The following is a 26,237-nucleotide window of genomic DNA, read 5'->3' on the forward strand; positions in this document are numbered from 1 at the left end:
CCTCAGCCTCCCGAGTAGCTGGGATTACAGGCTCCCACCACCATGCCCGGCTATTTTTTTGTATTTTTAGTAGAGATGGGGTTTCACCCTTTTGACCAGGCTGGTCTTGAACTCCTGACCTCATGATCAACCCACCTCAGCCTCCCAAAGTGCTGGGACTACAGGTGTGAGCCACCACGCCCGGCCTCATAAGTATTTTCTAAATTTATTTACAGTCATGCCATTTAAAAAAAAAGTTGTATTCCTGTCTTTGTTAATATTTATAAGTGATTTTATTCAGCTACAAGCTTGGAATGGCATATAATTTTGTATTCTGCTTTTTTCACTTAATATTACATGGCTAATGACTTCTGTGTTTCATAAACATTATTCTGATGATGGCATGATATATTGTTGAGTACATGTACCATAATTGAATCATTTCCCTATTGCTATGCAATGAAGTTGTTTCCAATATTTTGCAATTATAATGTTTCAATGAATGAATAACTTTATGCATATAGCTTTTTGATATCTTAAGTTCAGTTTCCTAGGATGAATTTCCAGGAATAGTAATTGGGCAAATGGGATAAACATGACTCTTGAATACGTATTGTTACATTGCTTTCCCAAAGGGCTCAACTGATTTATATTTCCGTGTTCATTATCTTCTAAACCAGCTCATTTACTCACCAAACATTTTTAAAGCCATTATCATGTGGTAGGCTTAGTAAGAAGAAAGTGACCCTAAGGGAGAAGCTTATATATAAATAGGGTCCCTGGTGTACCAAGTGCTGATACAGACACAAAGTACCTGGGGAAATTGAGATGAGGGAGTCCTGGCTCAGCTGGGAGAAAAGTTTATTTTCATAGAGTCATGGTTTTGTTCTTTGGCAGAAAGAAAATTGCTTTCTTCCCCACTCCCACCCCCAGCTTTATTGAGGTATAATTGACAAATAAAAATTGTATATCTTTAAGATATGCAATGTGATATATATGTATATCTCAACTTAAAAAATAAGCTACAGAATAAAAAGGTGTTTGCTATTAAAAAAAAAGAAAAGGCTGAATGTCATTCCCAAGCTTGGAGATTTGAGTATGTTGCCTCTTTGGGATTATTTACAGAAATATTAGCAAGACCAGCCCCATCTTTGGTCTTGAGTACTCCACTGTCAGCATGCTTTCTTCCAGAGAGGGATCCATTTGCCTTTATTTTTCATTCTGTTGTGCCGTCTATGCAAACTATTCTTGATAGTTTTATGGTAACAGTGTTTTTTTGTTCCATGAGATAATTTATACATGCTCATTGTGGAAAATTTAGAAAGACAGGAAAGTATTAAAAACATCACTTTTTTTTTTTTTTTTAAGAGACAGAGTCTTGCTCTGTCGCCCAGGCCGGAGTGCAGTGGCACGATCTCAGCTCACAGCAACCTCCGCTTCCCAGGTTTAAGTGATTCTCCTGCCTCAGCCTCCCAAGTAGCTGGGAGTACAGGCATGCACCACCACGCCCGGCTAATTTTGTATTTTTAGTAGAGATGGGGTTTCACCATGTTGGCCAGGCTGGTCTCAAACTCCTGACCTCAGGTGATCCGCCTGCCTTGGCCTCGCAAAGTTCTGGGATTATAGGCAGGAGCCACTGCACCAGCCACACCTACGTTCTTATCATCCTAGTACATCCACTGTCATTATCTTGCTGTATTTCCTTCTGCCCAGTCTCATTCTGATCATGCAGTGGCGTGATCATGCAGTGATCTCGGCTCACTGCAACCTAGGCCTTCTGGGTTCGAGTGATTCTCCTGCCTTAGCCTCCTGGGTTCAAGTGATTCTCTTGCCTTGGCCTCCCAAGTAGCTGGGATTACAGGCATACACCCCCACGCCCATCTAATTTTTGTATTTTTAGTAGACACAGTGTTTCACTAAAATTTTGTATTTTTAGTAGAGATGGGGTTTCACCATGTTGGCCAGGCTGGTCTCCAACTCCTGACCTCAGGTGATCCGCCTGCCTTGGCCTCACCAAGTGATTACAGGCATGAGCCACCACGTCCATCGCCAAAAAGATTTTTTAAAAGAGTTTAATGTAGAACCATATCAAAGGTCTTTGGAAATAAAAACTTTTTAAAAAATATCAGAAATAAAACAACAAATAAATAAATAAATAAAAACACCCAAAACAATCTGAAGCACGAGCACCTAGCAGAAAGGTTCAATTATGATCTATTCATAGAGTAGAATATCAAGTAGACATTACAGGACATGTTTTAAGATTATATTTTATGTCATGGGAAATGCTCTCCCAGTATGATGTTAAATGAAAAAACAGAATACAAAAGTACATATGCTGCATAGTCTCAATATTATAGAGAAAAAATATTATTTATGTATGCATGAAAAAAGACAAAAGATGTTAACAGAGATCCATTGTTACTTCAGTTTACTAGGGATTGTCTCTGGGAGGTAGGATTAAGGTGATTTATATTTACCTTTTTAAACTTTTCTGTATTTTTTTATTTTCAAATTTTCCATAAAAATATAAGGACTTGAGGATCAAGAAAAAATTTCTGCTTTGGCTCAGTGCAGTGGCTCACGCCTGTAATCCCAGCAGTTTGGGAGCCCTAGGGGAGAGGATCACTTGAACCCAAGAGTTTGACGTTGCAGTGAGCTATAATCTCTGGATCGTACCCTAGCCTGGACGATGGAGCAAGACCCTATCTCAAAAAAAAAAAATCTTTGCTTTTTTTTTTTTTTTTTTGAGACGGAGTCTCTCTCTGTTGCCCCAGCTGGAGTACAGTGGCACAGTCTCAGCTCACCGCAACCTCCGCCTCCTGGGTTCAAGCGATTCTCTTGCCTCAGCCTCCCAAGTACCTGGGATTCCATGCACCCACCACTATGCCCAGCTACTTTTTTGTGTTTTTAGTAGAGACAGGGTTTCACCATGTTGGCCAGGCTGGTCTCGAATTCCTGACCTCAGCTGATCCACCTGCCTCGGCCTCCCAAAGTGCTGGGATTACAGGCATGAGCCACTGTGCCCAGCCCAATCTTTTGCTTTTTTTAAAAAAAGAAGACAAAAAGGGATTTTATACCAGTATTCTCTTGGCTGTGTGACTCTGAAGCCACAGTTATAAGTTATAATTACTCTTAAACACAAGGCCCTGTGACTCTTTTGGGCTCTTTGGTGTTTATCTTGATTACAACGTTGGAATATAGAAATGAAAGGAATGGGAGAGGTGATAGACTTCAGGCAGTGTAACTAGTTGTCTGAACACTACTGGCTCAATTATATTGTGTCTAGTGATTTCCATCTTGTCTTCTGCTAATTTATCGCCTGGTAACTCACTGAGGCAGGGTTTTCCTTTGGAGAAACCTCATTGTTTTAACCAGTGTATCATGCTTGTTTAGAAGTTCAATGATCTTTTTAACTCATCGGAGAAGATGGTGACCAGACCTGGACAGATGGGGAAGGACTTTGCACTCTCTCTTTACAGTCCCGAGTGCACACAGGTCAATATGGAACTATGTGTGAATTTTCATTGTCTTTGAGAGCCCTCTTCTCTGCCCCATAGGGAGCAGCTTTGTGTGCAATTAGAGGAGCAAGGGTTGTGTGTATTTAGCACGGCAGGTTGGCCTGGTCCTCTCCTCTCAACATAGTCACCACATACCTGGCACTGTGCTAAGGCTGGGAATGCAGACAGATGGGTGCCTGCTTTCAGAGTGCTCAATGTGCTGAGGAAGCCAGCAACAGAAACAGGTGATTTCAGGAGCTCCAGGAAAATGCTACAGGAGGAGTGTGCCTGGGTTACTGGAGTAGCACAGGAGGAGGGCTTCTAGCTCAGGCTGAGATTTTAGTAAAGGAAATTATGCCACGATGAATCCTGAAGAATGAATAGAAGTGAACCAGATAAAGCAGGATAGGAAGCATCTTCCCTTACCTAAGGGAAGACACAGAGGTATATGGAATGGTATGTTAAAAGGTTGGGACTCCAAACAGTTCTGTTAAAGCTTAGAGAGTGGTGGGAGAGACTGGAGAAGTTGATTAATTAGTAAATGAAGTTGTCTGTGGATTTCCCAGATCCCAGTGGCATTGGACATCCATGTTATTTTTAAATTTACAGTGTTCTATCTTATTTCCCACTCAGTGTCAGCTGCTGCTGGAAGTGGCCTGGCCTCTATTTATCTTCCTGATCCTGATCTCTGTTCGGCTGAGCTACCCACCCTATGAACAACATGAATGTAAGTAACTGTGGGTGTTGCCTGAGACTCACCAATGGCAGGGAAAATCCAGGCAATTAACGTGGGCTAAATTGGACTTTTCCAAAGATGCTGTCTTTGGGAAACATCACACATGCTTTGGATCAGAAAACCTAGGCTTCTAATTTGTTGATAAGGCATGAACTCAGGAGACTGTTTTCAGTCCTAGTGAATGGTGATAATTGTAATTATAACAGTAGACAACATCTCTTTTACACATTTTAAATTATGAAAATAGAATAACTTTACTGATAATTTTAGAAAGTGGTGATTAAAAGCACATTTAAGATAATGCCTTAACACCTAGTCTTTTCCATATGCATGATGTCTTAATCACACATTGCAAATCATGGAACACAGAATTTTAAGCAGCATTTGTGTAGAACTTCTCAGTTTTACTAATATTATTTTATTTTATTCTCATAACAACCTTGAATAGAACTCAGATCATCTGACTGTCAATCATGTATTTTGATAACAGCCTTTACAGTGAGCATAGAAAATACAGTAGTGGCTAACAACACAAGCTCCAGATGTCAGGTTATCTGGGTGTGAATTCTGGTGTCAGCATTCACTAAGCATATGACCTTGGACAAGTGATTTAAGTTTCTTTTAAACAGAGAATAGTAATACCTACCTCATATTATTATTGTCAGTGTATCATCTTACAATCACAGTCTTTCTCTTAGGGCTGGGCTCAGTGGGTGGATTGACACTGCAGAAATGGCCAAATCTAAAGGATCAACATTTACGTAGCTGGGAAATGTAGCTGGGACTTCAGTTTCACTGCCCTGGTGATTTTTCCTACCACTAAGCAGCTCAGTCCATACCCCTACGAGACCCACAAGCTTATGAGATACTGTTCTTCCAGGAAAGCAGTGGGGCCAGGGCCACCTTTTAATTGTGTTTCTTGGCCTGGTCCCATCTTTCTCACAATACATAGCAACAGTTATTTACTTGCTGATTTTCTAATGCACATCACACATAGTCATATTAAACACACACACACACACACACACACACACACACACACCCCTCAAGAAACATTTTCTGAGACGTGATTTCCTGATTTCATCAAAAAAGAAAAGAGCGGGCCAGGCACAGTGGGAAGTCAAGGTGGGTGGATCACTTGAGGTCAGGAGTTGGAAACCAGCCTGGCGAACACGGTGGAACCTCGTCTCTACTAAAAATACAAAAATTAGCCAGGCGTGGTGGCGCACACCTGTAATCCCAGCTACTGGGGAGGCTGAGGCAGGAGAATTGCTTCAACCTGCGAGGCTGAGGTTGCAGTGAGCCAAGATTGCGCCATTGCACTCCAGCCTGGGCAACAGAGTGAGACTCTGTCTCAAAAAAAAAAAAAAAAAAAAAAAACAGCATAAACTGAAATTTATACGCAATTTATATGCCTGTGAGATAATTGTGTTTTCTCTTTTGGAACCCCAAAGAGATTTTTTTGATTGATGAGCAAATACATTTTAGATTTTATTTAAGCATTATGCCAAGCACCACTGAAGTATAAGTTTCAAGGGCAAACTCAGTTTTTTCATCTACTAGACGAATGATTTTCTGGAATGATTACAAGCAGGCAAGATGGTGTAGTGGAAATAGCAAATGTCTTCGGCATCAGACAAGTTGGGGTTTGTTTGTATCCTGCCTCTGCCCTTCACCGAGGTTGTGATCTTGGGCAGATTGTTGAGTTTTAACCTAGATTCCTCTGAATCCAGATCATAAATTTTCAGAAAAGTTCTGAAATTCTTGTATATACAGATGGTAAATGAGACTTTTCCTTACATCTATGCACTTCTTTGTTTGTTTGTTTGTTTTGAGATGGTCTTGCTCTGTTGCCGAGACTGGAGTGCAGTAGTGCAATCTCTGCTCACTACAATGTCTGCCTCCCAGGTTCAAGTGAGCCTCCTGCCTCAGCCTCCCAAATAGCTGAGACTACAGGCATGTGCCACCACGTCCGGCTAATTTTTGTATTTTTAGTAGAGACAGGGTTTCGCCATGTTGACCACACTGGTCTCGAACTCATGGCCTCAGGTGATTTGCCCGCCTCAGCCTCCCAAAGTGCTGGGATTACAGGCATGAGCCACCATGCCCGGCCATATCCATGCACTTCTTGCAACCTTACCTTCTTTTCTCATCAACCTCCAGGGACCTAGTTGGAAGAGCAGAGTTAAAAGTTAAGGTGAATCTTGGAGAGGTGTCTTGTCCCTAGGAACAAAGGACTGGTGTGAAATTCTCTGTAAATCTTCCCCAGTTCAAACCAGAGTTATCAAGGTCTTAAAAACTTCCCTGGGTCCTGAGAGCCCATTATATTATTTACTTGTCTTCCTGTACACCCACTGCCTAGTCCTGATCCTACTTTTGTTTGCAAATAGGATGGGGCACAACGTACAAGGAAGGGCCTTTGCCGCCCCTGCTAAGGGATAACCTGAAATACCTTCACCATCACTGCCCTGTGCTGCTTTTCACCTATGCCAGTCTGTCTGCAGTGCCAGTGTCTACTGGCATTGAAAGGGGAGAATCTTTTGGTCCTTTGAGTATTTGGTTGGGTTACATAAATCTCCCTGAATGAAGAGCAGCTGACTTAGGCAAGGGGCCTTGTTTGGTTTTCCTTGAACTATTAACAGGAAGATAGGGAGATTAACTGTGTAAATGTTCAATAGGCCAGAGTCCCTGCAGAGGGTGGCCACAGTGATCAGATCTTATCACATCCTTGCTTTGGATGTTGCCTCTCTGGTTGGAGTATGGATAGAAAAGAAAGAAAGACCCTATATTGAAATGCAAAGTGCAGCAAGTCCTGACTTTGGATTAACTTCTCAGCCCATTTGCCTGAAAATAAAAAGATGAATAAAACAAGGTTCCCACTTTGGAGGGAGGTGGTAGCTGTGAGATGGAAGGAGTGTTCCTGCTGGGCAATAGCAGAGTAAGTGCTGTGGTAGATTCACTCCCACAGTGCCTGGAAAATCCTCATAGGCTCATTTGTTGAGTCTCTGTCCTACACCAGGCACTCTGCAAAAATGCTTTGCCTGCAAGGTCTCATGCGATGCTCACCACAGCTCTGTGAAGTTAATTGTACTTTTATCACCATTTTATAGATGAGAAAACTGAGGGTATGGGGTCAGTGACTTGAATAAAGTCACTGCTTGGCAAGCTGCAGGGACTGGATGTGAATTCCAATTGGTTTGACCCCAAAGCCTGTGAAGCTACTTGTTCTTCACCACCTAGAGCTGTGGTTCTTGATAACTGTGAACTCTTTTGGGGTCACAAATAGCCCTGAGAATATGATAGAAGCAGGAGCTCTGGCCTTTCTGTCCATACCTGAACAGGTCCTTGGGTTAAGAGCCCCTCGTCCAGGGCCTATTAATCTTGATCCTCATAAGCAGCATCCATGTATTACGGCCGCAAACCAAACTGTGCCAGACCGAATGCTAGGACTAAGCCCAAATATGTCCCATCATCCTTTTGGTAAGAAGCTCATTGTAAGAAAGAAAGAGGAGAGCAAGAGGATGTCCTAGTACATGGGGCCTCATTGTTTTAATTAGTGACAAAACAACAATAATAACAACAAAACCCCCGAAGCTTCACAGATGACATCAGACCCCAAGCCTGTGTGTTTTTCAGGTGCCCTTGAGGAGCTTTATAGCTGGCAGAGGAGGTGAAACTGACAAATGTTTGGCAGATTGAGGAGAGTACCAGAGGGGTTTGAGATGAGCTAAATTCCAATCTAACCACAGGTGTGAGGAACAGGCTTGGATTGGGACCATGGAGATGGGGGTTCTACTCCCAGTCACGCTGGCTGACTTCACGAGTGTTCTTTGTCAGTCACTTTATCTTATTTTATTGATTTTTATTTTTTTGAGATGGAGTTTCGCTCTTGTCGCCCAGGCTGGAGTGAAATGGCGTGATCTTGGCTCACTGCAACCTCCCCCTCCTGAGTTCAAGCGATTCTCCTGCCTCAGCCTCCAGAGTACCTGGGATTACAGGCGCCTGCCACCAAGCCCATCGAATTTTTGTATGCTTAGTAGAGACAGGGTTTCACCATGTTGGCCAGGGTGGTCTTGAACTCCTGACCTCAGGTGATCCGCCCACCTTGGCCTCCCAAAGTGCTGGGATTACAGGCGCGAGCCACCGTGCCTGGCCCACTTCGTCTTACCATAGTTACCTCTTTAGAGTATGAAAAAATAGGCTTAGGGCATCCCCAAGTCTCCTCTATGTCTGAGAGCTGAGGCTGGCTGTCAAAGAGGAACTAAGGACGCCAGGGACTTTCTGCTTAGGACCCCTCTCATCACTTCTCCAACGCTGGTATCATGAACCCCATTCTACAGATGATGTCCGCTAGATTAAGAATGGCATGTGAGGCCAAGTTTCCACCTGAGAGTCAGATTTATTCAGAAGAGACAGGTCTCTGGGATGTGGGGAATGGGACGGACAGACTTGGCATGAAGCATTGTATAAATGGAGCCTCAAAATCGCTTCAGAGAATTAATGTTTCTCCCTGTGTTTTTCTACTCCTCGATTTCAACAGGCCATTTTCCAAATAAAGCCATGCCCTCTGCAGGAACACTTCCTTGGGTTCAGGGGATTATCTGTAATGCCAACAACCCCTGTTTCCGTTACCCGACTCCTGGGGAGGCTCCCGGAGTTGTTGGAAACTTTAACAAATCCATGTAAGTATCAGATCAGGTTTTCTTTCCAAACTTGTCAGTTAATCCTTTTCCTTCCTTTCTTGTCCTCTGGAGAATTTTGAATGGCTGGATTTAAGTGAAGTTGTTTTTGTAAATGCTTGTGTGATAGAGTCTGCAGAATGAGGGAAGGGAGAATTTCGGAGAATTTGGGGTATTTGGGGTATCCATCACCTCAAGTATTTATCATTTCTGTATGTCGTGAACATTTCAAGTCCTGTCTGCTAGCTATTTTGGAATATACTATATGTTGTTAATGATATCATTCAGCAGACGTGCATCTGAATGGGCTGGCTCTAGGAGCTAGAGGGTAGGGGCTGGCACAAAGATGCATGCTGGAAGGGTCCTTGCCCATAAGAAGCTGACAGCCAAGGCTAGGGGAGTTCTGTCTTCTCTGCATCAGATCACCTCTCTCACCTCTGTCACTGCCCCATCAGACTACAATGTCTGCAGGTCTTTCTCCCCTGAGTGTGAGCTCCCTGAGCAAAGCAGGATGCTGGCCCTTCCCTTTGTATTCCTGGCTCCTGGCTTCAGTGCCTGGACATAAGTATGGGCATAATAAGTGTCTCCCAAATGAGACATTGAGGATTCTTCAAATGCACAGGACCGTGATGTGAGTTAGGACGGACTAAGGACTATGGGATGTGGCTCAGGACAATCCTGAGGAAGCTGCAGCTGCGGCACGCAGGGCCACACTGTCATGTTCATGGACCCTAGACTGGCTTTGTAGCCTCCATGGGCCCCTTCCATACACAAATATTAAAAATTATATTTCATGACTGCATTGGTATAAAGATGAATACAATCCAGACCAGATTCATGATTATTCATACATTTTTAGTGTATTAACTTTTAATTCTGCTTTTAAAATAAATTAAAACATTCTAATATGCCCTTAAGGGTATCCCAGGCCCAGGCCACTGAGCCTACTGTGCCTCATGGATAAGTTGGCCCTGGGGGCATGTGTGTGCATGCATGTGTGTGCACATGCATGATGAGCCGGGCCTTGAAGGGTGGTAAGATTTGGGTGTGTAGACCAATGGAGAAAGGCATTTGGGGCAGTGATGATGGGTGGGGGAGGGAACATGGTGATGAATGGAGCTGGGTGTGGGGAGCCATGGCAGTGGGTTAGGGCCAGCCTGTGGAGGACCTGGGAGCCAGGCTGAGTTGTATGTACTTGGCAGTCACTTCTGTAAAGCAGCAGAGGCAGTTGGCCTAACTAGAGCCTTTCGCCTTTTCTTGCACCCTTTACAGTGTGTCTCGCCTGTTCTCAGATGCTCGGAGGCTTCTTTTATACAGCCAGAAAGACACCAGCATGAAAGACATGCGCAAAGTTCTGAGAACATTACAGCAGATCAAGAAATCCAGCTCAAGTAAGTAAAAACCTTCTCTGCATCCGTTTATAATTGGAAATTGACCTGCACCAGGGAAAGAGAGTAGCCCAGGTGTCTGGGGCTTGTTCCCATTAGATCTTCCCCAAGGGGTTTTTCTCCTTGGTGGCTGGCCTGTGGGGCCCCTCTCCAGGAGGCATTGGTGAAGAAACTAGGGGAGCTGGTTGCCACAGACAGTGATGTACTAATCTTCTCTGGGAAGACAGAAGAAAAGTCCCCAGAGAAGAATATTACAGACTTGGCCTTAGGGACAGCTAGGGGTGCAGATTGCTGCCAACTGCGTTTTTTCTGGAGTTGGCCATATGGTTGCAGTGAATGGATTTATAGACAGAGTATTTCTGTGCATATAAGTGCAATTACAGTTGTAAGTTGATATGGATAAGTGAAAGTTAAGCACTTCTTTCTAAAAAGAGAATGCAATTCATTTTCCCCTAATCATTTCAATTAGTCTGATGGGCACTTGAACTTGTTGTCTTTAAAAAGTGAAATCTTTACCTCTGATCTGGTAAGTATCCAGGCAATTTCTTGTGTGCCACCCAGGAGGTATATGAGGAGTGGGCATTTGCTGACTGAGGCATTGGCTGCCATAGCATCAGAGCAGCCTTCCAGGCAGTGGCCTGGCAAGGGGACAGAGGCTGGTGGGAGCAGCTGGCTGAGTGCAGCCAGTAATGGCATGTGCATGGTCTGTAGAGAATGTAGAAGCAATAATGAAGCCGATAAAAGCTGGTCTGCATTTTATTATTATCATGCGCCGGTGGTTCTAAACAATGTCAGTGATAAATTACTCCTCCCCATCATGGACCAATGGCTGCCACTGCTCCAGGGAAGTGCTTTTTTTATTCCGTTTGGTGTTTAGGGAGGGATGGAGTTGGCTGGCCTTTGCTGAAAGGCCTACCAGTTTGTTTTCTATTTGGCAAGAGAAGAAATGATAAAGTTCTAGAGTTTAAACCAGACTCAGATTTGAGTTTTTTTTTTTTTTAAGGCTACAGAACTGTGCTTTCCTTGGGCAGTAAAAGAGGCAATGGGCAATGTGGGACCTGATGACAAAGGGAAGCAAAGCTGTCTTAGGGGTGGCATGGAGGAGGTGCTGCTTCACAGCAGAGAGAGGTATGGCTGTGCTTGGAGTGTCCACTTAGACAACTCCTGGCTGTGCAGCCAGGCGATCGAGATGCTGTTTCCTTGACCTGCAGGTCCTGGTCTTGCACATGGATGTTTCTTCTGGTGCAGGAGACAGAAAGGCAGCAACAACCCCTGATCAAAGCCTCAGTCCTTCCTTATTTACTGGAGAGCCCCTGCTGATTGACCAGAGGCACAGCTGGGGATATTTCCTTTACCTCTGTAGCAAGAGACAGCGTGGTGCAGAGGAAAGTGCTAGCATACATTATCCTGTGGCTGCATGACTTTGTGAATAGGTTAGTTAGCACCCTTTCAGCCACCTCTTCTTACCTGTTAATGAGATAAAACATGTAATTGCTTAAAAACAGTATTTGGCACATAGGAAGCACTTAGTGAATATGAATTATGATTTTTTTGGAGTGGTGACATCTCAACCAAACCATTTAACCCCTCAGCCTTAATTTCCTCAACTATAAAATAGCAGCTAACTTGAAATGTAAACTATAAAACCTAATGTAGTATCTGGCACATAGTAGATTCCCAATAAATGAGAGCCAGTATTCGTCTAAGACAGTGATGCATTTCTGAGCACCTGGCCTTGTTCTTCTGCCTTGCAATTTATGCAGCAGTTGAAATAGACTGGCTGATGGGGGTAAGTTGTCAAGCAGACTTTCTGATCTTAGTGGAGGAGACTGCCTTAAAACACCACTAATTTCCTTTTTCTTTTCTTTTCTTTTTTTTTTTTTTTTTAAGACAGAGCCTCGCTCTGTCACCAGGCTGGAGTGCAGTGGCGCAATCTTGGCTCACTGCAGCCTCTGCCTCCTGGGTTCAAGCGATTCTCCTGCCTCAGCCTCCTGAGTAGCTGGGACTATAGGCATGCGCCACCATGCCCAACTAATTTTTGTATTTTTAGTAGAGATGGGATTTCACCATGTTGGCCAGGATGGTCTCGATCTCCTAACCTCGTGATCTGCCCGCCTAGGCCTCCCAAAGTGCTGGGATTACAGGCATGAGCCACCATGCCTGGCCTTCTTTGAGAAACTGGAGACATGAGTTAAGTGGTGAAGAAGCCAAATCTGTGTCTAAAAACCCTACAGTTGTGTGCACAGCCCTGAGGAGAGAAGGTCCCTTAGATTTTGAGTGTATTATTATGTCGGTGCTTGTTTTACATCTCTCTGTTCACGCAGTATGTCCCCTTTTCTGCCTTGCAGCTGTTTCTTAAATTCTTTCTTTCTTTGCTTGTCTTGCAGCACAAAACAGGCTTCAGTATAGGGGGAAATGCACAGAAACACTGCCTTTTCCTACAGGAAATCAGTAACTTTTTACTGATTTTGTTTTTATTTACTTATTTTATTTATTTGTTTAAATTTATTTTTGTTTTTAGTTTTATTTTTTTAGAGACAGGGTCTCTTTCTGTTACCCAGGCTAGAGTGCAGTGGTGCACTTAGAGCTCACTGAGCTCACTGCAGCCTCGAATTCCTGGGCTCAAGTGATCCTCCTGCCTTAGCCTCCCAAAGGGCTGGGATTACAGGCATGAGCCACTGCACCTGGCCAACTTTTTGCTGATTGCCGATAGCACTCTGTCAATTTCGGAGAGAAGCTGAGACTGGCATATGTCAGTATGGATCCCCACTTAGAGACCTGTGTTTATCAGCACTGACACCCCATCACAGCATGATGAGCTTGGCCCTCCTGTGCTGTCTCTCCCAGGCCTGGGAGGATCCTTGAAGCTGATCTGGTTTGGAGCTTTGTCCTCATTCACCTCCTTTACCACACACCCACCTTCCCAGGGCGGGGACCTACCGCTCACTAAGTAGCTCATTCTGGGTGTTGACAGCTCTAATTGTTAGAAAATATTCACCACCCTGTTATGCTTTCTAGAGAACAAGTCTAATTCTATTTTCCTTGAAATAGTCGAAGACAGCTCTCATGTTTTTCTTTCCCTGTTTTCCCAAAGTCCATGATTTTTTAGGCGAAATGGCCTCCTTTCCTCTTATGGAATGTTTTTCCTCCCCATTTCTGCCTCTCCTCTGGTTGTGTTTCAGTATGTCTGTGTGCTTCTTGAAGTTTACTGGAAATTATGAAAGTATTCTGGCACAGAGGAGGAAGGGATTTTTGCCTCCCTCGTTCTGAGTGCTACATTTCCGTTAATGCAGTCTGAGATTGCATTAGGCATTTTGGCATTCACATCACCTTGTTGACTCATATTCCATGTGCACTCAAACAAAATTGTGATTATTTTAAATAGGCAGAATTGCAAGTTACGTGTTCTCCATTTCTTTGTTGTATTGTTGGCTTTTTGAACTAAAGGGAAAAATGTCTTTTTTTCTGTTTTACGTGTTTAGATTCCCTATGCCATCCTATCCTCCCAAAACCATTTTAGATTCTGGTTTTGCCATGTATTATATCTGCTACTCCTTTCTCGTCATCTAGAGGTGTGATAAACAACTCTCTTTGGCCTCATTCAAGTCATCGATAACTGTGGGACAAAGACCTGAAGCTTGGATCAGTCCAGTGGAGACTAACCACCCCTGTAGACCCTTTTTTCCTCAACTATAAAATAGCAGCTAACTTGAAATGTAAACTATAAAACCTAATGTAGTATCTGGCACATAGTAGATTCCCAATAAATGAGAGCCAGTATTCGTCTAAGACAGTGATGCATTTCTGAGCACCTGGCCTTGTTCTTCTGCCTTGCAATTTATGCAGCAGTTGAAATAGACTGGCTGATGGGGGTAAGTTGTCAAGCAGACTTTCTGATCTTAGTGGAGGAGACTGCCTTAAAACACCACTAATTTCCTTTTTCTTTTCTTTCTTTTTTTTTTTTTTTTTTTTTTAAGACAGAGCCTCGCTCTGTCACCAGGCTGGAGTGCAGTGGCGCAATCTTGGCTCACTGCAGCCTCTGCCTCCTGGGTTCAAGTGATTCTTGATTCTGTAGACACTACCACTCAGGCCTATATTGTAATCAGTGCTGGGCCACTGGGCTCCTGCTCCTGTGATCCAGTTGGGAAGTTTATCTTGTTCTTCCCTTCAGCTTGCATCTGCTAAATTCGCTGGACTATCCACAGGTGATTTGTAGATATGGGGATCTCTACTCAGATACTCTCATGATTTCCTTGGCTAGAGCATCATTTTATTTCCACTTATTGGAAGAGACCTTAGAGACCAGTTAGTTCATTTATAGATAAATTAGTTGATTCAGTCATTCAACCCTGATATATTGAGCGTCTCCTATATGCGAATCACTGTTCTAAGTGCCGAGACACAGAGGTGTCCAAAACAAATATGGCCCCTCTCCATATGGAATTTCTATTCTAGAGAAGAATCTGACCCAGAAGGGGGAAGTGACTGTCCCAAGTCTACACAACCACAGAAGGGATATTCTGGGAATAAATCACGGCTAAACCCCCCTGCTGCTCCAGGCAGTTCTCCTTCTACAGTGCTCTATTGTGCTGTTTTAATAATCTTTCAACTGGGAAGATCTCCCATTTCAGGAATTAAGCCGTGAACAAATCTTTTAATTATCCTTGAAATCATCCTAATAAGAAATCCAAGGAGGAAGTCTTACAGGGTGCCTCACCCACTCTTCTCGTCACTGGAACTTTTTAGACATTTTATTATTTTCTTCCTAAACCAGAGTACAGGCACAGAAGTTGAGTGGTGGCTAAATTAATCAATGTTTGCAAGGCAGTGTGAGAAGCATTCATTTATCTTAAATACCTATGGTGACTGCAACTCAGATGTAAAAATTGGATAAATCCTCAGAAACCCTAGGGAAAGTGACATGTCTGTATTTTGTCTCTGTGAGGTGCAGACTGGCAGAGATAAGTGTTTCTCTGGGTGAGTTTTTTGTGGTATCTGGGATGATTCTAGGCAGTACGTGGATGTTACATTTTAATTTTAACCCACATCAAATTCCAATTTCATGGAAATTATTGCTTAGGAGGATGTTCAACAGGAAAAATATAATTAAAGTTAATTCAAAAGAAACATTTTCTGTGAATATGGTAAAACTTGTGAGAGTAGTTTGTAAATGATTGAAGACTGGAAAACATTGGTATAAGAGTGAGTGTGGGGTTTTGTATTAAGATTCATTTTGGGAAGAAATCCATGCTGCATCCCTCATGAAGTGTGAACTTTGGGCATGTGTTGATTCTTTCTGGCCCAGAATTTACCTGAAGATTAGCTGCCCTGAGGGTCACTGAGCATTAAATTAGATGATATCTGTGGATGACTGATAGTGAAGCTCATAGCCCACAGTTGACACATAATAAATTCGAGTTGCTTTGCTTCCCCTTCTGTTCCTGGCTGACTGTTTGGCCTTTGCCACTTGTTCGGCCTCTCTGGGCCTTAAGTTTCTTTGCCTTGAAATTGGAACTTTCTTTGGTGAAACAACCAGAAAATGCTTCAGCCCAGAAACTTGGTCAGTACTTGGATGGGGGATCACCTGGGACTACCCAAGGATGTGGGCTGTCCGCTAGACTATAGCCGCTTGAGGGCAAGGTGGGCGCCTTGCTCATGGTTCCATCCTAAGCCCCAGCACAGTAGTGGGTGCATGGTGAGCCCTTAGTGAATCTTTGTGGAATGAAGGTGGGAGAAAATAAAATACCTGTACTTCACAGGGTATTGTGAGGGTCAAGTAAAAGTGCTTTAAAAAATTGTTTTATATAGTTTATTCCCTTGTGTTAACCCAGGTCAACAGAGCCTACGAATAATAATGATGACAGAAGTTCTTCAAAAAGTCTTGGCCTTCTTTCTTTCACAAAATTGCCTCCCAGAGCTTTCTGGAAGGGCAGCCATGAACCCAGAGGCCTGAAGTAGATTTACTGGGAAGCTAAAAATATTTACTTTATTTTTCATAGCTCCTTTCAAGGTCCTCTCTGGGGGTCTTAGCAATATGTTTACACAGTGGTATGTTTTTGTAAGGTTTGCAAAAGTAAGATTTTTAAAAAATACTATTTTGTTTTAAAAAGAGAGCCCCCTACCAACTTGTGTCAGCCTCAGGCCCCCACCTGCATCTGCTCCTGCCAGGGCATGGTGGGGCAAGAAGCACTGCTCCCCTTCCAAAGCTTCCTTCCTTGCCCTGGAGTCATCCTCACTCCCCACTCCAAGCCACCTGCCATCGCTGTGCCCCCTCTCTGGTGAATCTGGCATTCTTAGGTGGGCTGAGAAGCAGACTGGCCCAAGCTAAGGCCTTTCTGATGGGGTTGTTGCTGCTGAGAATCATGACTGGGTGGGAGAAGGAGGTGACCCTTTGCTGTCTTATTTTTACTGTGTATTTCCTTTTCAGCTACTTAAAATGTATTGCTTAGTGATACCTAATGGGTTCATTAGCCTGCTTCCTACTGAACATTTCCGCTCAGGCATCCACTTGGTCCCAAGGCCTGCTCCTCTCCTATATTCTGAAATCTGGACTACAGACTCTCATTCAACTCCAGGTTGCACTGTGGACACAGTCCCCTCTTGAGCAGGTACCTCCTTGCAGTGGTTGGGACGTCCTACTTGGCTCATAGTTGGGAAGTGCATATGCTGGAGCTGAAGCCTCTTGCCTTCCCGGGATAGGGCGTCCTCACATCCCCTCTGAGAAGTTCCCCAGCTTCCCTCTGTTCCCCGTTTCCACACTTAGCGAGGCTCTTGTCCACTGCTACATCCCGCATAGCCAATCCCTCAGCCTTGCCATTGCGTATGCTGGTCTGGAAACAATTCCTAGACTTGTGGGGCATCTGGGGAAGTTCTCCATCTTTTTTTAGCTGGCATGACCCAAGTGGTGTGGGCAGGGCTGTGGATTCTGTGGTGTGGCTGGAAGCCAGGTAGCCTCTCTCTACTGTACATGGAACTCAGCAACTTCTGAGTCAAGCAAGATCTTAGCTCTGCAGGTGTCTTGCCCTGTCCAAAGTTATGGCCACACCAGTACCTTTTAACTCTAGAAGCCCACTAAGTGTTTTGTGGGACCGCAAAGATCATTTTCTAGACCTGCTGAATATGCCTAGAACGGGTAGGGATGGCTTTCACGCTGTTCCTAGGGCTGACAAGTCACACGTTTCTGGGAGTACATACACACCGCGGTCCATGTGAATGGCACTCTCCATGAGAACTGTGATGATTTGAGTTGAATAGTGCACAGCCTACATGGTTCTCTGCCATGGCCTGGAGTTCCTTATCTTGCCTTCTCCAGTGAGGACTAGGGCTGCAACTGGCCTACTTTGGCTCCTGACTTGGGGGATTCTGAAATACCTTTTTTTTTTAAGGATGTGGAGCTCTCTGAAGCTTATAAGGATTTTGCCAGGAAAAGATAAGAAATATCTTTGGGCATTTTGTCACTGGGCTGGAGATGAACCCTTTGGAGGACATATCACCTTGTTGAGGTCAAGGGGCGGAAAGGGACAGGACTGGCAGAGAGATCCGGGGCAGCAGCCTGCCATCCTGACTGAGTATGGAGTTTCTCTCTCCCTTCAGCTGCACTTTTGTGTGGAGTCAGTGGCTCAGCTGCCACTTCCCTTATGTTCATGGCATGAATCTGGCTTGTTAGGCCTTTCTTTTTTTTTTTTTTTTGAGATGGAGTCTCACTCTGTTGCCCAGGATGGAGTGCATGGAGTGCAGTGGTATGATCTCGGCTCACTGCAACCACCACCTCCTGGATTCAAGCGATTCTCCTGCCTCAGCCTCCTGAGAAGCTGGGATTACAGGCGCGTGCCACAACACCCTGCTAATTTTTTTATTTTTATTTATTTATTTTTTTTCAAGGCAGAAGAATTTTTCTTAGTACAGAACAAAATGGAATCTCCTATGTCTACTTCTTTCTACACAGACACAGCAACAATCTGATTTCTCTATCTTTTCCCCACATTTCCCCCTTTTCTATTCGACAAAACTGCCATCGTCATCATGGCCCATTCTCAATGAGCTGCTGGGTACACCTCCCAGACGGGGCGGCGGCCAGGTAGAGGGGCTCCTCACTTCCCAGAAGGGGCGGCCGGGCAGAGGCGCCCCCCACCTCCCAGACGGGGCAGCTGGCCGGGTGGGGGCTGCCCCCCACCTCCCTCCTGGATGGGGCGGCTGGCCGGGCGGGGGCTGCCCACCACCTCCCTCCCGGATGGGGCGGCTGGCCGCCCTGCTAATTTTTGTATTTTCAGTAGAGATGGGGTTTTACCATGTTGGTCAGGCTGGTCTCGAACTCCTGACCTCGTGATCCACCTGCCTCAGCCTCCCAAAGTGTTGAGATTACAGGCATGAGCCACTGCGCCTGGCCCTGTTTTTTTTTTGTTTTTTTTTTTGTTTTTTTTTTGAGACGGAGTCTTACTCTGTTGCCCAGGCTGGAGTGAGTGGAGTGGCACGATCTTGGCTCACTGCAACCTCTGCTTCCTGGGTTCAAGCAATTCTTCCTGCCTCAGCCTCCCGAATAGCTGGGATTACAGGCACTTACCACCATGCCTGGCTAATTTTTGTATTTTTTAGTAGAGACGGGGTTTTGCCATGTTGGCCAATTGAACTCCTGACCATCTTTGAACTCCTGACCATGTTTGCCATGTTGAACTCTTGACTTCAGGTGCGTTGGCCTCCCAAAGTACTGGGATTACAGGTGTGAGCCACCATGCCCAGCCTGTTTGGCCTTTCTGATATGGCTCTGACTAATCTTTTTGGAAATTAGTCCCCAGGGTTATACTGGATTTTACTTAGGGAAAAGGGTCATGCCTCTCTGGCTGTCAGATTTACTGATAGTACTAAGGACTCAGTGGGGTGGACCTTTGATTCTGGTTTGATTTTTGAAAATCAAAGACGTGAGCTCCAGGGAGCAGGGCGGCTTTGGTGACATGGTAAGGTAGTTGGCTGTGGCAGGGAGTTGAGGGAAGTGGGTAGAAAATTAACATCTTGTAAATATTCCCTGGGAAATATACCTTCGTGTTAAGAGAACAGACTTGGCAGCCAGATGGCCTAGGTTCAAATCTTGGCTTGATGCTTATCAGCTGTGTAACCTTGGATAATTCCATACATCTCTGTGCCTCAGTTTCCTCAAATGGAATAACAATAGTACCTCCCTCAGGACTATTGTGGCAAATTAATGGACGAATAAGGGGAAGCACTTAGTACAGTGCCTGGCCCAGCATAGGTACCAGGCTTGTTCTTAAGCTCACTGCATTTTTACAATCATCATAAAATGTAGGGTATACACACATGAAGGAGCTGAAGTTCAGAGAGGCCAAGTAACTTGCCTAAGAAAGCACAGCTGGCAAGGGGCAGTAATAGGACCAGAATTCCAGTTTCTCATGCTCTGTTGTTGTTATATCCTAAAGAGAGCAGCTCTGGGTAGCCAGAAGCTTCCCTAAAGTCACAGGACATGGGGCATGGGCTGGCTGGGATGAGAAAGGAGACAAGAGGGCTTCTGAAAGAAATGCCAGATTCACTCCACTTCCTGGCTTCAGGCACCGATGGAATGTTTCCCAAGGCCCATCTAGAAAGAACATCCTGTGACTCACAGCCACTTCTCATTTTCTGTCTGAACCCCCTCACCCATTCAGGCAGCCGCTGAAGTTGAGGTTATAGCCTCAGACTATATTTTCTGTCCTTGTGGAACCCCAGTGTGTCATCTTATTGGGAGATCTGGTGATACATGTGTCAACATTATATCATCAAAATGGAAATTCTTTGAAATCTTTAGGTGATTGCAATTCACGTTCTGTATGTATGCACTTGTCAAAAGTTTTGATTTGAGGCCTTAGAATTTTATATTTGGAAACCTTTCCACTACCATGAGTTTTCCCAGACCTGTCAAAGCCAGGCTGCATCTCAGAAACCAGGTCTTTGATTTCCATCCAGGGCAAGGGCCTGGGCCCAGCTGGGCTGTAAGCAGGTGGGAATAGAGAGCAACGCTCCACTGCAATGTTGAAATATTACTTGAACTAAATCAAATCAAAGGTCAGCTTTACTCAGACAAGAATAGAAAACACAATTGCGTTCGATTACAGAATAGCGTGTATCCCCACAAATATCAGACTGCCTTTAAAAAGTTTTGAATTGTTAACATCAAGAACAGTGTTGCGTGTCTCCTGCTTTTCCAGCATAAGGTTTATTTATTCTGTGGGTGGCAAAGAGCAATTTGGGAGTCCGGTTTGTTTCTCATTGAAAGCTTTCCCATTTCTGGTCCTCTTGTCACTGTTGCATTGAGGCACCAAAAGGCAATCTCAGTGCGACACTATTCAACAGACTAAGTTGCACCGGATAATGATACCATTTTACATTTTTCATATATTATTACATTGAAGGCTTCAAACAGCACTAGCAGGGGCAAATTGGTATTATTATCTCCATTTCATTGATGAGGAAACCGAGGCTCAAAAGGGTAATGTCTGTTGCCCAAGATTAACGAGTAAAGTTGTACGTTGAATCAGGTTCTGACTCCCAGGCTTAGCATTTTCTCCCCACACTATGCTGCCATGTTGCTTATTCCAACATTAGGAAGCATAGGTGCCATCCCCAGCTTTTGAGGCCAATATCATGATGAAGCATTTTTAAAACATCTCATTAAATTGCTGATATAGTGGAAAGAACCAAAGCTTTGCAGTCAAAGCTGTTTGGGTTCAAATTTACCACTTGTTTGTTCTATGACCCTGAGCAAGATATTCTCCAGATCTGTTTCCTCATTTGAAAAATGGGAATAATAATACCTTTCTTTATAGGCTGTTCTTAAAGATTCTGGAAAATAATGCTAATAGTGTGCCTAATGCTTGGTAAATATGAGTCACTTTTCTGTGCCCACAAAGCACTACTATGTCCCTTAATAAATTTTGTTAATTTTAAAAGTTAGAAAAAAATTAAACTATTTATACATTGTGTATGTTAATTCTTCCCTAGACCAGCCTTAGGAAGAATCTCATCCCTAACTTGTAAACTCATCTTTTTCCATTCTTTTTGTGCCTGGACTTCTCAGGGCCCTGCAGGCTGATTCTAGTCCCATGTTGTGTGGTGTTTGAAGTGTCTGGTCCCTTTTTTCAGTGAGAGACCAGCTCATCCTTGGGAACTGAATGCCTCAAACTCTCTTTTCTTTTTCTCTCTTCCCCTTCTGTTTGATGTAGTCTTTCCTGTTTCTGGACTCTGTTTCTTCATACTTCCTATCTCTTACCTTCTTTTCACTCCTTTTGTCTTCCAGCTGTCCTCTCTCATTTTTCTGCCTCTCTGGTCTTCAGGTAGAGTTTTCATCTCAGCTATCTTCTTGCTTTTTCTGATGTTGGTTCTTTGTTTCTTCTTCTCATTCTGTTCAGGTCCAAAATTCATTTGGGTCAATGTTATGTCTTAGTGTTATCTTCCATTTCCTTCTGAGCTTCAAAGCCAGGCTGACTGTGCCCTTCCACGCCCTGGCCAGTGTGACCAGGACATCCTTTCCCTCTGGGGCTGCACTGGCTCTTTGGGGGACTTGTTACCATTCAGGGTCTTCAACCCTCATTCTAGGGACTTCCAGTAACTTCTCCCACCTTCCCTCTTCTCAGTAAGACATGGGTATTGTCTTATTCTGTTTGTGCTGCTAGAAGAAAATTCTCGAGACTGAGTAGTTTATACACAATAGAAATTTACTTCTCACAGTTCTGGAGGCTGGGAAATCCAAAATCAAGGTGTTGGCAGGTTTGGTGTCTGGTGAGGGCTGCTCTCTGCTTCTAAGATGGTGCCTTGTTGCTGCATCCTTAGGAGGGGACAAACGCCATTTCCTCAACTAGCAGAAGGGACTGAAGCCTCTCCCTCAAGCCCTTTTATAGGGGTCCTCATTGTCAGGCCTCTAAGCCCAAGCCAAGCCATCGCATCCCCTGTGACTTGCACAGATACGCCCAGATGGCCTGAAGTAACTGAAGAATCACAAAAGAAGTGAAAAGGCCCTGCCTCGCCTTAACTGATGACATTCCACCATTGTGATTTGTTCCTGCCCCACCTTAACTGAGTGATTAACCCTGTGAATTTCCTTCTCCTGGCTCAGAAGCTCCCCTACTGAGCACCTTGTGACTCCCTGCCCCTGCCCACCAGAGAACAACCCCCTTTGACTGTAATTTTCCATTACCTTCCCAAATCCTATAAAACGGCCCCACCCCTATCTCCCTTCGCTGACTCTCTTTTCGGACTCAGCCCACCTGCAGCCAGGTGAAAAAAGCAGCTTTATTGCTCACACAAAGCCTGTTTGGTGGTCTCTTCACACAGACGCACATGAAATTCATGGTATCTGTGAGGGGCCCTAATGCTATTGGTGAGGGCACTGCTCACATAACTTAATCACCCCTTAAAGGCCCTGCCTCTTAATACTGTCACATTGGTGATGAAGTTTCAATGTATGAACTTTGAGGGGGGACACGTTCAAATCATAGCAGGTGTGCTATTGCCTTACTAGCAAAGTAATCTGGGGGAAGATGAGTAATGTCTCGTTCCACCCCTGATTCCAGTGCTGACTGATTCTGGAGTGGCAGAGAGGGTTGGAGGCTCACCGCTCTGCTCACCCGACCCTCTGGCCATCTCCTCTTAGAATGCAAGGGCAGGGATTTTGTTACACAGCGCCTCTTTTGTTATAGGCTAGCTCCTGCCTTCAAGGAGCACTGAGAAAAATATTATCCCTTTGAACCACAACACTAGTATTTTGGGTACTGTAGCCATTCAGAAGTTTGTTGAACTAATACAAGTTTATATTATTTGTAAAATACTAGAAGGAATGTGTGGTTCCTAAAGTTATGGTATTCCCATTGGTTGAAAGAGAAGACTCTGGCTTGCTTCCTAATGCCTTGGAAGGTTCAGGGAGCATAAGCCTAAACATCCTGGTTTCTCTTGGGAATTCTTCACAGATTGTCATCTATGACTTTATCCACATTTATTTTGAACATGTTTAATTTTCAGCTTGTATTTTCTCAAGGAGTATGTGTGAGTCAGCATTCAGAGTACTTAACACACTTAGTGTCATTAGTGATAACCCACACGTGTAGGAAGCTAGACCTCCATTTACAGAAAAATGGAGGCTCAGAGAGCCTAACTGACTTTCCCAAGGCCACATAACTGGAAAATTCTGGAACTGAGTTTTTTCAGGTATGTCTTGGTATCCCTCGGTGAGCCTTGTCTGTAGAGAAGGAAGTGTCTCCTGGGTTGGAAAGCCCAGGCCGGGATGAACAGCATGGGTGTCCTTAGGCTGTGTGCACCACACACCCCTGGCCTACTCTCCCCTGCTCTAAGGAGTCACCTGAAGGAGCAGCTGCATCACCCTGCCTCACCCCTTCTCCTCAGCACCCAACAACCAGGTCTTCCCAGAGAGTGCTCAGCCATTGGTGAAGCAGGCATCATCTATTCTTCAAGAAGACAGCAGAGCATCAGGAAAACAAAACACCAAAAAAATACCATAAAGACACTGGAGTGTATTTGTTACCAGCCCTTGTATAACAGAGAAGTGTTTCAAGGTCTTATCTGTAAGGCTGGACAAGCTCAGGCTGATTAAAACCACGAGTTAGAATTTGTCTCCCCCTCCCAGGCCCTGCTCAGTTGACAGCTCCTAGCAGGCTGGGAGGCCCCACCCCACCCCCACCCCAGGGGTCCATTGAAGAAGACCATCTGGGCCTGAGATGCTGATGTGATTTTCCCTACTTCTCCTTTTTTTTCATTTGCCTCCTCCACCCACTTCTAAAGCAGCTGATTGCTCTGGTTCCTTTTCATGTTGAGCAAAAGAGAACACAGATCTTGAAACCTGAGCTGGGGACTGGAGGGCACTGACCGAGAGTAACCCCGTCTGGCTCAGCTCAGCTCAGCAAAGGGCTTTCCTCCGCCGCCTTCCTGAGCTGCTCTCCCTCCTCTCCTTTCCTCCTTCTTTCCCAGCCTCCCCTAAGCTCCTCCACCCCTCTCTTCCCTCTCCTCCCTCCTCCCACCTTCCTTGTCCTCTATGCTCAGAGAACTGAAGGAACACTGAATGGCCGGGAAAGCAGGACCTCGCCCCCACCCCGCGTCACACCCCTCCGCCTGCACGTGCAAGTGTGTTCCTCAGCTTGGTCCCAGAGGCCTAGATGTGTGGCAAGAAGCTGAGGGTTCTGCCTCGTTTCTTCCAGCCCACAAACACACATGTCACCTGTTTTTTGTTCTTTTTCCTTTCCTTTGCCCCACTTTACAGAAGCTCTTGGCTAATTGGTAGGTCACTGTTTGCTCCTCCAGGCAAAACCAAGGAGGCTGAGCTCAGCAGGTCAAGTATTTTGGTCTGTATTGAAGAGACTGTGGTGGGAGAGCCCTCTTGACCTTCTGCTGGATAGTGACTTTCTCTTCTGCTGGCAGCAGTAGCCCAGCTCCGCATCCTGTGACAGAGGTCATACCTTCCAGTTACCCGAGCGAACACTTGGAGCAAGTCAGCTTTTTCCCCTGAAAGAGCACGTTCACGTTCTTGATCTTTGGTTTGCACAACAACCTGTGAATGTTATTAGCCCCATTTTTTTTGTTTGTTTGTTTTTTGAGACAGAGTGTCGCTCTTGTTGCCCAGGCTGGATTGCAATGGCGTGATCTTGGCTCACTGCAACCTCTGCCTCCAAGCAATTCTCCTGCCTCAGCTTCCTGAGTAGCTGGGATTACAGGCATGCGCCACCACACCCGGCTAATTTTGTATTTTTAGTAGAGACGGGGTTTCTTCATGTTGGTCAGGCTGGTCTCGAACTCCCGACCTCAGTTGATCCACCCGTCTTGGCCTCCCAAAGTGCTGTATTAGCCCCATTTTATATCCAAGGAAACTGAGGCTTAGGGAGATTTAAATAGGGGGGAAAGTAAGCTTCATGATTACACAGTCAGGAAATGGCAGAGCTGACTCTTGAATTCAGACCCTGTGATGCTGTATCCAGTGCTGATTTTGTTTTGCCCTGTGTTCCTTTCAATGTCAGGTAGGAAGACCTCAGAGATCATCTTCTCCAACCCACACATTTTACTGATTATAAAATCCAGGTCCGCATTAACTCATTGGCCAAAGTGAAGTGGCTAAATGACTCTCCTGTTCAGGAAGTATTCCCTGTCTTGTGTGGAATGATTGGTCTTTCGTCCAGGTCATCTTCCACCTATATCCGTCCTTGCAGTGACTGGTGGATACGATCATTCCTGGTGATTCCCTGTAAAATACTAGATTGATTTATTCTTTCATAAAGCTATGAGTAGACAAATCAGTCAGCTTCAACCTTTCCTTTACCTTATAGATAGTATCAGCAGAAAGAACTCAATAATTCTGTCTTAGGAACTCAGCCAGGCTAATATGTATTATAATACACACATACATATGCACACACATACACACATGTGCATACCTTAGATCACAAATTCAACATCTCAACTTAGCCGCCAAAGCCACTTCTGTGTCTTGTCTATTCTGAATATGCTTTAAGGTTAAATTAGCCATGAATCTGTTCAGATCAGTCATTCCTGAAAATGATGATGATATTAGCCATCCTTTACCGGGCACCTTACTCAGTGCCCAGCATTATACTAGGTCTGCAGGTACATTTTCTCATATAACACCTAGCTCAGTCCAATGAGGTGGATGCCATTGTCATCTCCATTTTATCATTTAATCAACTCAGCCTTCCTCTCTCCTGTTCCCTACTCTGCTTCTAGCTGCCACTCACCTGACTCTCCTCTTGATCTGGGCTGACGTGGCTGAGTGGGTTTAGCAGAACTCTTGTGTCCTCTTTACTTTGTTTGTTTCAAGTTCATGTCCTGCTTCATCTTTTCCCTAACTCACTGCAAGGTGAATTTTCTTCTCTGCAATCGGCAATTCCCCAGATCACATCAGGTCATTAATTTATTCACTCATTTGTATTCATTCATTCATTAGTTCATCCATCCA

At 44.6% G+C, this 26,237-nt stretch overlaps 1 protein-coding gene across 1 annotated transcript in view; it reads left to right on the forward strand.

Moving 5' to 3' along the window:
* ABCA1 (ATP binding cassette subfamily A member 1) overlaps positions 1-26,237 on the forward strand; it is a 147,353-nt gene that overhangs the window by 34,902 nt on the left and 86,214 nt on the right. Inside the window, exons 3-5 of the mRNA XM_003809239.4 lie at positions 4,113-4,206; positions 8,756-8,897; positions 10,167-10,285. Coding sequence (XP_003809287.2) covers positions 4,113-4,206; positions 8,756-8,897; positions 10,167-10,285 — 355 coding nt within the window. The remainder of the gene's footprint in view (positions 1-4,112; positions 4,207-8,755; positions 8,898-10,166; positions 10,286-26,237) is intronic.

This window comes from Pan paniscus, chromosome 11, assembly GCF_029289425.2.
Source record: "Pan paniscus chromosome 11, NHGRI_mPanPan1-v2.0_pri, whole genome shotgun sequence".
Lineage (NCBI taxonomy): Eukaryota > Metazoa > Chordata > Mammalia > Primates > Hominidae > Pan > Pan paniscus.